At 41.5% G+C, this 15,472-nt stretch overlaps 1 protein-coding gene across 1 annotated transcript in view; it reads left to right on the top strand.

Annotated features, from left to right (window-relative positions):
* Window positions 1-2,251: 2,251 nt before the first annotated feature.
* The window catches only part of CRPPA (CDP-L-ribitol pyrophosphorylase A), a 396,240-nt gene continuing 383,019 nt past the window's right edge, over window positions 2,252-15,472 (top strand). The window contains 2 exon segments of the mRNA XM_027968498.3: window positions 2,252-2,709; window positions 13,889-14,165. Coding sequence (XP_027824299.2) covers window positions 2,453-2,709; window positions 13,889-14,165 — 534 coding nt within the window. The 5' untranslated portion in view covers window positions 2,252-2,452.

The following is a 15,472-nucleotide window of genomic DNA, read 5'->3' as shown; positions in this document are numbered from 1 at the left end:
TATGTATGGGAACCCCAAAGTAGTAAGAAGTAACTAACGCAGCTTCTATACCTTTTAGACTGAGGAGCAATACATTTGTGAGGAACTGACAAAACAGAGGGTCTTGGGCTTGGAAGAGTTAATTAATGAAGAAGTAACAAGGTGTGTTTATAATGTTCTCTGCCCTGAATTCCCTACCTATGGTGATAAGGATGTCACTCTGCTCGTACAAGGTATTTTCACATGAGGGATTTATTTCCTGCTTTCAGGAGAACAAATGAAGGTCAGAATGTCCTTCTTGCCCCTGATATTTCTTAAGTAACTTTAAAGTAGTCAATACGCCAAAGTGGCATATTTCACTCCCCTTCAGTATACAGCAACATGGAAACTATATCCCCTATGCAAAGAATGTATAATAAAGAACTAATTATGGAGAAGGAAATGGCAACCGACTCCAGTATTCTTGCCTGGAGAATCCCATGGACAGAGGAACCTGGTGGGCTACAGTCCACAGGGTCACAAAGAGTGGGACACGATTGAGCGACTTCACTTTCATTTATGTTTATATAGAAAGACATGGAACAAAAACTTTGCTTCTCATATTGCTATATACACATAGAGTCTGTCCTTTTTCTTTCAGTACAAATCTGTCTATTAAACATCATTAAGGTGTAGTATGTAAGATCTATGAGATCACAGTGATCAGAGCAAAGTTGCGTGAAGAAGAGAACTAAGTCAATAAAATAATATTCTGGTTAAATTTTCAAAGTTTAATTATATTAATGATTATATAGAAATTAATATAACAAGAATTTTATTACTATGATATTTTTGCTTAAGACTAAGAAAATGAAGAATAGCTTTAGCTCCACCATTAGATTAAAATTTATAAGTGACGTTTAAAGATCAATATTAATAGAAACAATTATTTGATTTGCTTTTTTGTCACTGTAGATAGACTCAGACTTATTCATTTATCCACCCAATTAGTCAACATATATTAAGTGAATGCATACTGTAGGCTAGATACAAGAGTGGTAGTGCTACAAAGTCAAGTGTATTATGAAGCCTACTTTCTGGCTAAGAGTCAGTGACCTGACAAAATTTAAGTAGAACAGAGCTAAATATTAATTATAATAAAAGTAACCGACGTGAAACTGATAGTGCTTTTAACAATAAGATCAAATAAAAGACAATAAGAGTAGAAAAGGTAAATCTTAACTTTGTATGCTTTATTCTAAACTGGGAAAATAGCTAAAAATACTGAATTGGAATACTATAACCTGATAATATTTAAAAGATTCCTTTTTAATGAATCTTATAAGATTAGTTATAAACATAAATTAGCAAATATTTAATTATATATACTTCTACTATCATTCATTCAATTAATAGCTTATTCAGTAAGTATTTATTAAGCTTCACTTATATTCCAGGACAGTACCCAAACCAAAAAAGTAAGGACCCTGCTCTCAAGGAGTTTACATTCCAGAGACCTAATACAGTCTGCTTCGACACTCCAAATATTTCAGTACATTTTCAAGGTAAACACTGCTATCAAAGACAGAACTAAATAAGGACATGATAGGCCTCGGCCCTGGAATTCTTCAACTCTGGCTGTACTTTTGGGCAAAGGCCGTTAAGTGTGCAATCTTACACAAGTTATTTAAACAGTGAACTTTGTTTCCGCCTGTGTATAAGTGGAATGGCAATAGAGGGGTTCTCCTGGAGGTTAAATGAGATACTGTGTACCGACTACTCAGCAATTAGTATTACTGCTTTGGCTTCGTGGTTTCAAAAAAAATAGTGCCTGCTCATCAGAATCACCTGGGGATCTTTAAAATCATTCCAAAGCTCAGGCCAATTAAATCCAGTCTCTGAGGGTGGGACATAACCAGTCAGCGTTTTTTGAGCTCCCCAGGTGTTTCCGATGTGCAGACAAATTTGGTAACCGCTGCAGTTTGGCTCAAAGATATTTCATATTTACCTGTCCACCTGTCTTTACCTGAGGAGCCAGGAAGCCTCAAGAGTGGAATGAAAGATAATCGAGATGTACATCTCTCTGGCCCATCCCGTGACTCCCATCCAAATCTCTAAATCTCTCCGAGGGGAGAGGGATGGGAGGGAGCCCAGACCTCTGCGGCCGGAGCACAGCTGTTAGGTTTAAGGAGACCCGTAGGCATTTAGGGAGAGCTGACACCTGCGGGGGCTGCTGGGCCTGCCCGAGAAGGCGAGAGCCGGGAAACTCAGCCCTCCCGGGGGCGCTGGGCTCGGGACTGAGGCCGAAGACGCGCCGAGAGGGAAGACTGGCAGCTAGATCCTCCCCTGGGAACGTGCGGCGGCCAGGCCCGCGCGGCTCGGGTGGGCGCTGTCCGTGTGCCCGCTCTGCTCCAGCCCGGCCTCTCCCGCACGACCCCGGCCGAGGCCCCGAGCGGACCCCGGGCGAGCGGGGCGCGCCGCGCCGCCCGCCGCCATGGAGTCAGGGCCGTCTGGAGGCTCCAGGCCCGCGGAGCCGGGGCCTCGCTTGCGCGGCTTGCGCGGCGCGGACGCGGCGGCCTCGGCCTCCTCGCTGAGCCGCTTCGGGGCCGAAGCTGGGTGTCGCGCGCCGGCTGTGGCGGCTGTGTTGCCGGCGGGGGGTAGCGGGGAGAGGATGGGCGTCCCCACCCCGAAGCAGTTCTGCCCCATCCTGGAGAGGCCGCTCATCAGCTACACCCTGCAGGCCCTGGAGAGGTAAGGCGGCGCCGGGCTCGCCTCGCGGTCCCCGGCCCGCCGCTCCCCGCCTCCCGCCCAGGGCGGCCCGCGCCGCACCTGCTCCTGGGGCTGCGCTGGCGGCCTCCCTGGGAGGATGCGGGGCCGGACTCCCCCCGCTCGGGCCCTCCAGCCCGGGGGCCATTCCTGTTAGCCCTTCACGGAAGGGGAGGCTGGAGAGGCCCCACGGAGCCCGTCACTGCCCCAGCCGCCGGCCTGTGGAGTCGCCCTCGGGAGTGCTTGGGTTAGGGCTGGGGACCTTTAGTTCTAACTCTGGGCCCTGTGTGCGTGATGGGGATTTTGGGGTGCAGCTGGAGGAATTGGAAGTGGGGGAGAAGTACAAAGGTCCACATAAGTGTTGCTGTGGTGGTTAAATTTCCAGAAGCCAACGTGGAATGAGTTAGGTGTATATTTTAAAAGTATCAATTTTAAAGAAAAAGAATTCTGGGAAGGCCTTGTTGAATTAAAAATAAGACTTAAAAAATTTTTTTTTTACTTAGTTCGATCAATCTTTGCAACCCAATGGACTGTAGCCCACCAGGCTCCTCTGTCCATGGGATTCTCCCAGGCAAGAATTACTGGAGTGGGTTTCGGTATCCTTCTCTAGAGGACCTTCCCCACCCAGGGATTGAACCTGGGGCTCCTGCATTGCAGGCAGGATTCTTTGCCAACTGAGCCATCAGGGAAGCCCATTTCAGTCACAGCAGTAATAAAACCATAATAGCAATAATAACTAATCAAAACCTCCATTTTAAAACAGATCATTCTTAGTTCTATTACAGTACGTGAGGAATTTATGGAATATGATTATGTTGGGGAATGTCTCAGGAAATCCTTGGAAACCATATGGGTGCTTCCTAGCCATTTGCCAAATGAGAGCCATTGTATTGGTTAAAGAATTGGGTTCCACAGACTGATAATAGTTTTCCTAGAGCCTGGTGCTAAAGGACCTAGGGCATTTCATCCCAAAGGGTAAATTATGGAAATTCTTGTCTTTTGGTCCTGAGGACCAATGTAAAGACAAACCGATGAGGACTTAGAAGGAGGCCACCCCTCCTCAAGTTTGGCCCTGAAATAGGATAGGGAAATGTTAAGAAGCATGACTAGTTTAGTTTCCAATGGAACAATGCCATGTAAATGTTTATTTCTACTTGTCGACTTATCTACCCAAAGCAAGTGAAACTGTATGGCCCCAGGAGGGAAACATGAAAGCTAAAGCTGGTGGAGCAGGGAAGAGAACAGTAAACTCTGGATGAAAGGCAGTCTAGAACCCACACATTTCAACAGGCCCAAGGAAGTGGAGGCACAGCTGTCAGGTAGAAGAGCTGTGAAGGAAACAAGCTGATGGAAGTCACAGAACCTTGTAAAGGCCCAGGAATTAAAAGTACTGTTTAAAACAGGGCAGACAGATAGCAACTGTGTTCAGTTGTAGAGACAGCTGGTTGAAACCTTCAAAAGAACAACTAGACTGCCAGATACTTGTCAGAACACAGGAGGCATCACTGGTGGCCAAGTGAAGTGCTCCACGGCCATAGAGAAATTAAGAGCAAGAGTCTCATTTTCCAATGAGATCCTTAGTGCCTAGGGCAGACTAAAGGAAGTACTTTACTTTTCAAACATGCTACACATTAAAGCACCTATCTTTGAAAAATTGAGAAGTTGGAGGAGACTTTGAGAGGTTTGCCTTGTGAACCGTCTGGGACTTCATATTGTTTTTCTGCTTCAGTTGAATTTGGAAAAATAGATATTTTTTTCTAGTCTAGCCACCTTTTACTTGTGTGCTATTGAAATTTCTTTAATGATCAGATTAAATGAGATTTAAAAGAATCCCTGAACTCACACAGATCTTAGACATATTGATGAAAGGCTTTAACTGGTGAGATGGAGGCTCCACGTCTATCCAAACTAGTTTAGTGTGGGTGTATATTACAATTAGCCTTTATATGTGTAGCAGTATATACGTGTTTAGTGTACTGAGATTATACAGCTTGTTCAGATCTCTGCATTACAGACATTATACTGAAAGGATCAAATGTAAAATAATTTGTAGGTTGTACTAAGAACAAAGGTCTTTCAGAAGTTGATTAAAAACATTTTTAGAAGTTTTAAAGTTTCATTCTGGCCTTTTAGGGGGAAATAAAATATAAATTGAATCACAGATTATAACTTAAAGAGAACTTTGATTTTTTCCCTTTTTGTTAATGAGCTGAGGTCAAGGGTATCCTTTACATAACTGTGACCTGAGTTTGCTGTAAGAAATCATGTGATAGTGGTATTATTGGCAGGGGCATAAAGTTCTGACAACTAAGTTGTGAAATCTACTCACAATGGATCGAGTGATATCTACATTTTACTGATTAAAAAAAAAAATGTTCCCAGGTCTGAAAGAGAAAGTAAAAATTCCCGCTAGCAATCTAATTTCTGGCTTCAAATACTTAAAGTTAACCTGAAATAGTTAAATAGAGTCAAATGACAACTACAATGGAAGCAAAAAAGAGAAGCAAACTTTGGCCATATTTATTCAGACTCATGCTGATGGTGGGCTGGGTGGAAATTCCTGTGACCATAGATTGAGCAAAGTTAGGCACACTCCTCTCTCTCCATAGCTCCTGAGGCTTCCTGAGTTCTTGAGGATGCTGCTTAAGATGTTCCTTGATAAAGTTTCATGCTCATCAAAAAACATTATTGGCTTTCCATAGAAATCTTTTATAGGAAGAAAATTTGCTGTTGTGTTGATCAGTTTTCCAGACATTGTGATAGTAATGTATATCATTGTATATTAATACACTGGCATTCAGATTCATGTTTCAGAGCCTTTTAATTTGGTTAATATGAGTTGGTCTCCATGAGTCTGATAACTCCAGACGAAAAATTCATTTTGTCAGTTTGTATGTTATGGCAACCATGGATTTTGTGATTGAGACTAGGTTGCTTTCTTATTACTTGGAAGATCGATGAAAGTCTATTTTTAGTAATAGTTTAAGACTCCATGGTGTTTTTCAATGTCTTAACTTCAGGCTTATTTGATCTTCTGAAATTTTCTTCTTTAATATTTTTTGTGTACTTAAAAAAAATTGTTCTGTCCCACTGAATTCCTGAAAACTACTGCAAACTCTGTTAGTATAAGAGAATAGAAAGCAATAACTGTTAATCCAAATGAGCAATATGGATAGCTTTCATTAAGCTGAAAGTAGGAATGGAGTTGGGAACATAGGAGAAATATTTTGAAGACAGGAATTGGCAGTTTTTAGTGATTAGTTGTATTAAGGATTCAGAAAAAGAGATGAATTAAGGGTGCTTTTGAGTGATTGCTCAGATACCTAAATTTGAGTTAAAATTTTTGTCTTGGGTGCTTCATTAATGAAAAGGTTAAGTCTGAGTCAGGTGAAGGAAGAGGCCTATCTATATCTTAGAAGAACCAGAGTGGGATTGAGTTTTGAAGAGATTAGGTGATTGGAGATTTACATTCCCATCAGCTCCCCCGGGGCTCCTGTGAGACAGAGAGAAGACCAGGACTGGTATTTTGGGCTTGACCACTGGAGGCCTTCATGGGCCGCATTAAAGAGATGTGTCAAGGCAGTGAGGAGCCAGCCCCTTCAGACCAATTCAGTATTTTACTTCTAAAATACCAGGGTTGGGGCTGCTGCACTGGGATGACCTGGAGGGATGGTACGGGGAGGGAGGTGGAGGGGGGCTTCAGGATGGGGAACACCTGTACGCCCGTGGTGGATTCATGATGATGTGTGGCGGAACCAATACAATATTGTAAAGTAATTAGCCTCAAATTAAAATAAATTTAAAGTAAAAAATAATAAAATATCAGGGTGGATTAGGAGGAGGAGGATTGATGGCCACAGGATGATCCCGAGGCCTGATTTCCATGGTGAGTGTCCCAGTGTGAGTCACAGCTGCCACTCTCCCTTGGGGCCAAACTTCTGCAGCCTGGGTGAGAGCACTTAAGGGGTATTAACAGGGCCTGATTTTTCCATCTGTTTTTAAAAAGCATTTGTTTAAATCTGTTTTCAACTGATCTTGCTGAACTGTCTGAGCAGAATCTACCTGTAATACTTATTTTAAAAATACACATTTTGATAGAAATATATTTCAATATAATGTTAAAATATTCTGAGAGAAAATAATATCTGCATACTGTGTTTTTTCCTCAAAATGTCTGTAGGTGTAATGAAACTTGAGGTTAGGTCTGTATTTGCCTATGGAATGTGCTGGGAAGGAAATATTCAGAACTTGATAAAATCCAGCTATACAGGGGGTTCAGTGTGGACTTGCCTTCAGCTAACGAGGTCCGCCAGATCCATTTATTCAGCAAATATTTGTTCACTATGCACTGTGTGAGGTACTAAGGCCTTTCTTAGTCTCCTGATTCTACATTATTAAATTTTAATACTGTAAAAGGCTTTTAATTCTATAACTAGAAAAGTATGTGAATAAATCCTCTAAAACACAAACAGTACTTACAAGGGCTTGCAAGTGCTGGATGTATGCTTGGTTGCTGAACAAAATAGCATAACAAGCCCATTATCTCTTAAGAGCTGGCTAAAACATTTTTCTGAACTTTTTCATTGTGACCTATTCTCAAAAGATTTTGCTCATGATTTAATGACACATACGTGACTGCATACAACAAATTTGAGAGAATTTCATGAACAGTATCTATCCTTATTACTTGCTATACGTTCTGTTTTCACTTTTCTATTAATTACTATTTATGCAAAACTGTTGGGCTAAACTTAGGAAATTGATCTGATGATACTCTAACGAGTTCCAGGTGGCACCAGTGCTAAAGAATCCACGAGTCGGTGCAGGAGACGCAAGAGATGTGAGTTCGATCCCTGGGTTGGGAGGATCCTCTGGAGTAGGAAATGGCAACTCATTCAGTACCCTTGCCTGAAAAATTCCATTGACAGAGGAGCCTGGTTGGCTACAGTCCATGGAGTCTCAAAGAGCCAGACATGACTGAGCTTGCACTCCTACTCCTAATGGGTTTTGAAATCTGCAGTTTGAGAAACATGTAAGACATTTTTTCTGTTCAGAACCTTATAAAATTGTTTGGAATGATCTAAGGCCACAAGTATATCTGTGTAATCTACATTTTACTTTATTGAACTCCTTTCCACGGCAGCCCACCAGGCTCCCCTGTCCCTGGGATTTTCCAGGCAAGAACGCTGGAGTGGGTTGCCATTTCCTTCTCCAGTGCATGAAAGTGAAAAGTGAAAGTGAAAGTGAAGTCACTGAGTCGTGTCCGACTCTTAGCAATCCCATGGACTGCGGCCCACCAGGCTCTGCCATCCATGGGATTTTCCAGGCAAGGGTGCTGGAGTAGGGTGCCATTGCCTTCTCCATAGATAGAACATAGGTAATCATTTTATAGCAATTTTAAGGCATTCTACTAAAATTGGGAATTACCTGTGGGTGTTCATTAACTCACAACATGTATATTTGAATGACAATTGTCAAGTAATGTCCTGTCTTTCTCCTTCTTAGTTATTCTGTTTTAACATTTAATCTCCTGTGACTTGTGATCAAAAAAGCAACATTTCTTTAAAAGTTGCTTTAAACTTTTTGATAGAGTAGACTATAGAAGGTAAAAGGTGAGTAGGTTAGGGTACAGGTTAAGCTCTTGTTGTAGAAGAAAATCCTGTTCACTGATAAAGCTGAACATATACTTAAAACTTCTCTATTTAAAAAAGCAAACTTAGTGTGATGTCCTACTAATAAAGTGAAATATATTTGATGACTTTTAAATTTTTCTATAAACTCAAGAGCATATTTTATTCCTAATAGTGTGAGATTGCTCTTATCTACTGGCTCATTTAACAGATATTTCTTGGTATATAGTCTGTGAGGTCAGGAGTTCTTTGATACCAGATCACCAGTGTCTAGTTTAATGTCTGGCAAATGACAGATGCTTACTGGATGTTTGCTGAATGACTGAATGAATGAATGGAGAAATACTGAGATTTGCTTAAATCTTAAGAAATAAACTTGATCAGGTCTACAAATGCAGTGGTAATGTTCACAGTAAATGAATTTCTGGGGACATGATGATCCAGACATGATTTTTTTTCCTCTGAGGGATTTTTATGACTGCTCAGTGTTGGTGCTTTTATAGATGTTAAGAGTGTGAGCTCCCAAGTCAGACAGGGGTATACCCAAGTCCTGTCGCTTTCTAGCTGTATCATTGTGGGCAGGTCATTGCCCCATCTGTGAAATGAAGATAATAGTGACTTCATTCAGAGCTGATGTGACTATTAAGTGAACTATTAGAGGCACATGCTCCAAATAGTGCATGGCATTTAGTAAACAGTGAATATATCTAGCTGCTTTTGCTACTATTAATATTACTGAAAGCTTAGTATGGGCCACACTCTGGGGTATCACCTTTGCTTTCTGTGAGTTGGCAGCTTAGTGAAGGAGATGAAGGGCTAGTCTTTGTTGCAATGAGCTGGATTCTCATTGCCGTGCTTCTCATTGCAGAGCGCAGGCTCTAGGGCACACAGGCGCAGTAGTTGTGGTGCCTGGGCTTAGTTTCCTTGTGGCATATGGAGTCTTCCCAGACCAGGCATTGAAACTGTGTCCTGTGTATTGCAAGGCAGATTCTTATCCACTGCACCATCAGGGAAGTCAACAGTGTAAGATTTAGGATGGAAGTTCTGACAGTTGCTAAGTTTGCAGCGATAGTTTTGGGGATAGATGGATCACAAAACAAAGAGCAACCCATGCTTGCATGCTTGCTTAGTTGCTTCAGTCATGTCTGACTCTTTGTGACCTTATGGACCATAGTCCGCCAGGCTCCTCTGTCTATGGAATTCTCCAGACAAGAATACTGGAGAGGGTTGCCATGCCCTCCTCCAGGGGAACTTTCTGACCCAGGGATCGAACCCGAGTCTCCTGCAGCTCCTGCATTGCAAGTGGATTATTTACTGCTGAGCCACTGGTGAAGCCCAGATCAACTCATACTTAGTCATCTTCCACAATCCTCCTTATTGCCTACACAGATAACTGCATATTTTCTGGTCTGTATTCTGTGACGGTTGTTGCTTTGCTTTGTTTGTGATTACAATTTCCCCAAGGTGCCTGACAAATCATTAGTCCCAGCCATCCTTGGAGCTTTGACAGTGATGGTATGTGACAGTGTTAATTGCTTAGTTGTGTCCAACTCTGTGACCCCATAGACTGTGCCTGCCAGGCTCCTCTGTCCATGAGATTTCCCAGGCAAGAATACTGGAGTGGGTTGCCATGCCCTCCTCCAGGGGATCTTCCCAACCCAGGGATGGAACCCAGGTCTCTTGCATTGCAGGTGGATTCTTTACCATCTGAGCTACCAGGGAAGCCCCTTGGAACCCTTAGAATCTAGAAATCAGAATAAAGAGTCACACTCACCAAAACGAGCAACAAGCGACATTGCCCAGGGAAGGCATTTTCATTACTTTTCATCCTCTCCAGGTTGATGAGGAGAGCTTTCTGTGTTTTCATAATCCTTGGAACTATGCTTTATTAAGATCCTGGTAGATGTGTCAGACCAAAATTGTTTATTGAGTACCAAATAATTATCAAGCACCTTCTAGGTGCAAAGCAATGGGCAAAACTCACATTGTCCTTGCTGTCATGGAGCCTACATTTTAGAAGATAGAATGCTGTATTTTGATGAAAAATGGTAATTTTTTTTCAAGTTGTTTTTGGCATCAGATGGCACTATAGGAAAATAAAGATATGTGAATATCAGCTCCTTCTGATGTTTCTTTCTCATGTGAGACAGTATAGAGTGTGAGGATTATGTGGGTTAAAAGACTAATGCTTAAGACTAATGCTTAAGACTTAGTAAGTTAATCAGTGTTAGCTATTTCATGTTACATGATAAATGATTTATTTTGTGCATCTTTCTTACTGACTCAGGAGGATTATTACCACTAAATCAGGAAGATTACTATTAATATCTCTCATCCACAAGCTCCATCTGATAGCCAGGCTACCATTATTCACCAGACTTCAGCAGGAGCCTCTATTCAGGTAGACTTCAACCTAGTCTATCTGCATCCTTTGTCTACCCAATCTATTCTCCATCTTGCAGCCAGGGTAAAGTTTATGCTCTTAAATTAGTAGCTGCTGGAGAAGGCAATGGCACCTCACTCCAGTACTCTTGCCTGGAAAATCCCATGGATGGAGGAGCCTGGTAGGCCGCAGTCCATGGGGTCGCTAAGAGTCGGACACGACTGAGCAACTTCACTTTCACTTTTCACTTTCATGCATGGGAGAAGGAAATGGCAACCTACTCCAGTGTTCTTGCCTGGAGAATCCCAGGGATGGTGGAGCCTGGTGGGCTGCCGTCTATGGGGTCACACAGAGTTGGATACAACTGAAGCAACTTAGCAGCAGCAGTAGCAGTTGCTCCTATAAACATTTCCATGAACTCAGTGGCTTAAAGTAATATTAAATACATTCCTAACCTTTTGGATGTCAGAGGCCAAAAAATTGGCTTCATAAGGCTAAAATAAAGGTGTTAGCAGCGCTATGCTCTTTTTGGAGTCTTTTAGGTACAGTCTGTTTACTTGCCAGGTGGCAGTCCATTTGCTGTCTCAGATTCTGGGACTTTTTTTGTTGCCTAGTTGCTAAGTAGTGTCTCACTCTTTGTGACCCCATGGACTGTAGCCCACTAGGCACCTCTGTCCATAGGATTCTCCAGGCAAGAATACTGAAGTGGGTTGTCATTCCCTTCTCCGAGGGATCTTCCTGACCCAGGGATCAAACCTGTGTCTCCTGCATTGGCAGGTGGATTCCTTGCCACTGACCAACCAGGGAAGCCCCGCTGGGACTTATGATCCTATGTCATAACGACTGATGCTTCTGTTCCCACATTTAGTCCCCCAACCCTTTTGTCTTTCTTTCCCTGTTTGATTCTTGTGGTTATATTGGACTCACCCAAATAGCCCTGATAGGTCTCTCCAATTCAGGATCCCTAACTTAATTACATGTGCAAAGTTCCTTTGTTAGGTAATATTACATATTCTCGGTTTTGGGAGTTAGGTGATAGATGTCATTTGAGGGTTATTGTTTTGACTACCACGATTTCCATTTTGTCATTGAACAGTGCTTAGAACACTGGGGGAAGTGACTATTAATTTGGGTGTAAATGTCCTGCATAAAGCTTTTCTATGGATTCCTGTTACTCTTTTTTTAAAAGATTTTTTTTTGATGTGGACCATCTTTTTAAAGTCTTCTATTGATTATGTTTCAACATTGCTTCTGTTTCACGTTTTGTTTTTTTGTCCTCAAGGCATGTGGGATCATAGCTCCCTAACCAGGGATCGAACCTGTACCCCCTGCATTGGAAGGTGGAACCTTAACCACTGGGCCTCCAGGGAGGTCACCCTATCACTTATTAGGATTGAAGACCGACACCCCTCCCGTGGCCTTGGAGGATTCCGTGGAGTAGGCTGTCACTTGCCTGGGCCTTTTCATGGGTATTTCCTCTTAGCGCCTCAGGACCTTGTTTTGGCCTGTGCTTAAACCATCCCTCTCATTCGCCTTTCAAATCCTTTTGTCTGTTTTCCTGCCTCTCTCCACTTGAGAAAACTCTGCTTCCTTAGGGAGCATCATCTTGGCCTTCGCTACGCTGGTCAAAAATGGAATGCATGCGGTCTTGAAGTCTGGACATCTCCTTGACAGCAGCTTAGCAGTTGTTGGTGTTCTTTGTGTCCTCTGTAAGTTCTGCGAAAGCAGTAACTATTTCCATTGTGTACTCAAGGCTGATCATTTATTCAGTGCTCAACAAATATTTGTTAAGGGAATGAACTTAAAATGAAAGGATAGTGTGCCTCTAAAGTATTGGTTGGGTTCATCAGTGCAGTGTTATAGCCACAGGCAGAATGGAATTCTGGGTTTCAGGGTGGGTTTGTTCAGTAGCAGAAGGCAGGAGATGGTTAATTATTGAGCAAAGCGATCCAGTATTTTTCATTGTTCAATAGTTAATTTCATTATTGTCATTTTGAGACCTTTCTTCCGTCTCTTTAAAAGTGAGTATAAGACTTAACCGTCTGGCATGAACATGTAGGATCTCACAGGCAAAGAATGCCTTTAAATTTTACAGTGACCTTTAATCAGAGTTGATAACACGGGCCAGAGGCAGTTTTCCTGGCTTGGGCCTGTCAGCTGTGGAACTCTGAGTGTATAATGGTGTTTGCCTCTCTTAGCACTGGTGTTCCAGAGAAGTCTGCCCAGCCCCACTGCAGCCACCGCCTCCCAGTGCCGTGGATGGAGAGCATTTGTGTGTCACTCGGCCTTGAAGAAAGTGTTTTAGAACAGAAAAAAACTCGTCTGTTTTGTATCTAACTCAACAGATGAATTCCTTTAATTTTACATTTCCTTAATATATGTTTTGTTTTATTTAAGCCTGATTTATACTTATACAGATTTAATTAGCTGCATTTCCCAATTTAAGCTAAAATACTTCACCTTGACTTAAGCCAAGTTTAGTTCAGTGATCCAACTTTGTTGCTGACTCGATGGACTTCTGAAAGAGACAGCACTTCTAGAATTCAAAAGTGCTTTGAATTGTTCCTGTGCAGTGAAGAGAATTATTTGGAGAAAAAAAGAGCAACCTAAAAGCGTAGTCTTACATTTTTTCCTTTCAATCTACTGATGTATATTCTAATTATTTAATTTTACCCTAAGAAATGCATGAGATATATATATATAGATATATATATCTATATATCTATATATATCTATCTCTTATCTTTGTTTTACAATAAAGGTACATCTATGTTTCATCATAAAGGTACTTTCACACTAGAACACTGGGAGAAGTGACTGTTAATTTGGGTGTAAATGTCCTGCATAAAGCTTTCCTATGGATTCCTGTTACTCTTTCTTTTTTTAAAGATTTTTTTGATGGGGACCATCTTTTTAAAAACACTGTATTGAAAAACACTACTTATATTTATGTGTTTCTATCTATAGTATGAAAAATTCAAATTCTTAACCCCTTTGCTAGACCTGATTAAAATGCATGAAATTGACTTAGTTAAAGCTTCGAGTTTTAACGTCCTTATGAAAATGTGTTTGTACTTATCGGTAACCCAGTTTTGTCACTTAGTTGTTGAAGAGTCAACTGATAGGAAAAATGTGCATCCTTTCCTTGCAGAGTATCTTGGATAAAGGACATTATTGTGGCAGTAACTGGAGAGAACATGGAAACAATGAAAGGAATTATTCAGAGGTACCAGCATAAACGTATCTCACTGGTTGAAGCTGGAGTGACCCGCCACAGGTCAATTTTTAATGGTCTGAAAGCCCTGGCAGAGGATCAGCCCAACTGTAGACTCTCAAAGCCAGAAGTAGTGATCATCCACGATGCTGTGAGACCATTTGTTGAGGAAGATGTCCTCCTTAACGTTGTCACAGCTGCTCAGGAACATGGGGTACGTATTTGAATACTTTTGAGAATGGATAAAAGGGGCAAACACTATAGCACACCATTGATTTGCTAGATTTTGATGGAATTGTATTTAAATGTCAAGTTAATTAAAATGGGCAAGATTACCTAAGGCATTATGCTAATTTGTTTGAGGAAGTTTATATTAGGATAGATTATGAGACCGTTCTGGAATTTCTTTGCTATGTAGTCATTTATCATTATATAATATGAGCTATTTGGAGAAGAATGCAATAAAGTCGTTAGAGTACAGATACGAATGGGTGGACCTTAGCTGCATATTTAGTTCCATTCTTTTACCTAAAAATGCCTAGGAAATCTTGTAAAAGTCTAGGAGTTGTATCACGTTAAAAAAACAACCCTGGCTCATTTCAGTCAATTTTTCAGTCTGCAAAAGTGGTTTATTTTCTGGCACAAACAGCCAGGCAGGATTTTTACATCCTCTAAAATGAATAATCTTAGGATGACAAAATGCTGTGTTCACTTCTGTTTCACCAAAATAAACACAGGATAGCAGAAGGCCTCTTGTAATCTTTGGGACATACTTTTTTTTTAGACTAATAGGCTAAAATCCTATAAATAGCATAGTAGTTACTAAACTTAAGTTGGTGGTCTAAATTTGAGACTTAGTGAAAATTTATGGCCCAGACTTGGTATAGTATAATAGAAATAGGCTGTGAAATTGAACAGACTTAGGCCCAATTCTGCTTTTCTAATTATTAGTAATATGGTATGTTCAACTTTCTCAACTTCTTTGAGCTCATTTTCCTTCTAAAAATATAGATGCTAATTTGTAAGGTTGCTTTTAGAATTAGAAATTATATATATATTAACTGTATCAGTTCAGTTCAGTTGCTCAGTCATGTCTGACTCTTTGCGACCCCCTAGTAAAGTGCTTGGAGAAGGCAATGGCACCCCACTCCAGTACTCTTGCCTGGAAAATCCATGGATGGTGTAGCCTGGAAGGCTGCAGTCCATGGGGTTGTTGAGGGTTGGACATGACTGAGCGGCTTCACTTTCACTTTTCACTTTCATGCATTGGAGAAGGAAATGGCAACCCACTCCAGTGTTCTTGCCTGGAGAATCCCAGGGACGGGGGAGCCTGGTGGGCTGCCGTCTATGGGGTCGCACAGAGTTGGACACGACTGAAGTGACTTAGCAGCAGCAGCAGTAGCAGTAAAGTGCTAAATATTTAAAGTGGTATTACTGTAATAATTACAGTATCTAAGACAATAGTTTCCTCCAAAGATTGTAGACCCAACAGAAGGAGTCACTGCAGGCTTTTTAGCCATC

The sequence above is a fragment of the Ovis aries genome, chromosome 4, assembly GCF_016772045.2.
Source record: "Ovis aries strain OAR_USU_Benz2616 breed Rambouillet chromosome 4, ARS-UI_Ramb_v3.0, whole genome shotgun sequence".
Lineage (NCBI taxonomy): Eukaryota > Metazoa > Chordata > Mammalia > Artiodactyla > Bovidae > Ovis > Ovis aries.
The sequence above is the reverse complement of the archived record's forward strand: the minus strand, read 5'-3'. Positions and strand labels throughout refer to the sequence as shown.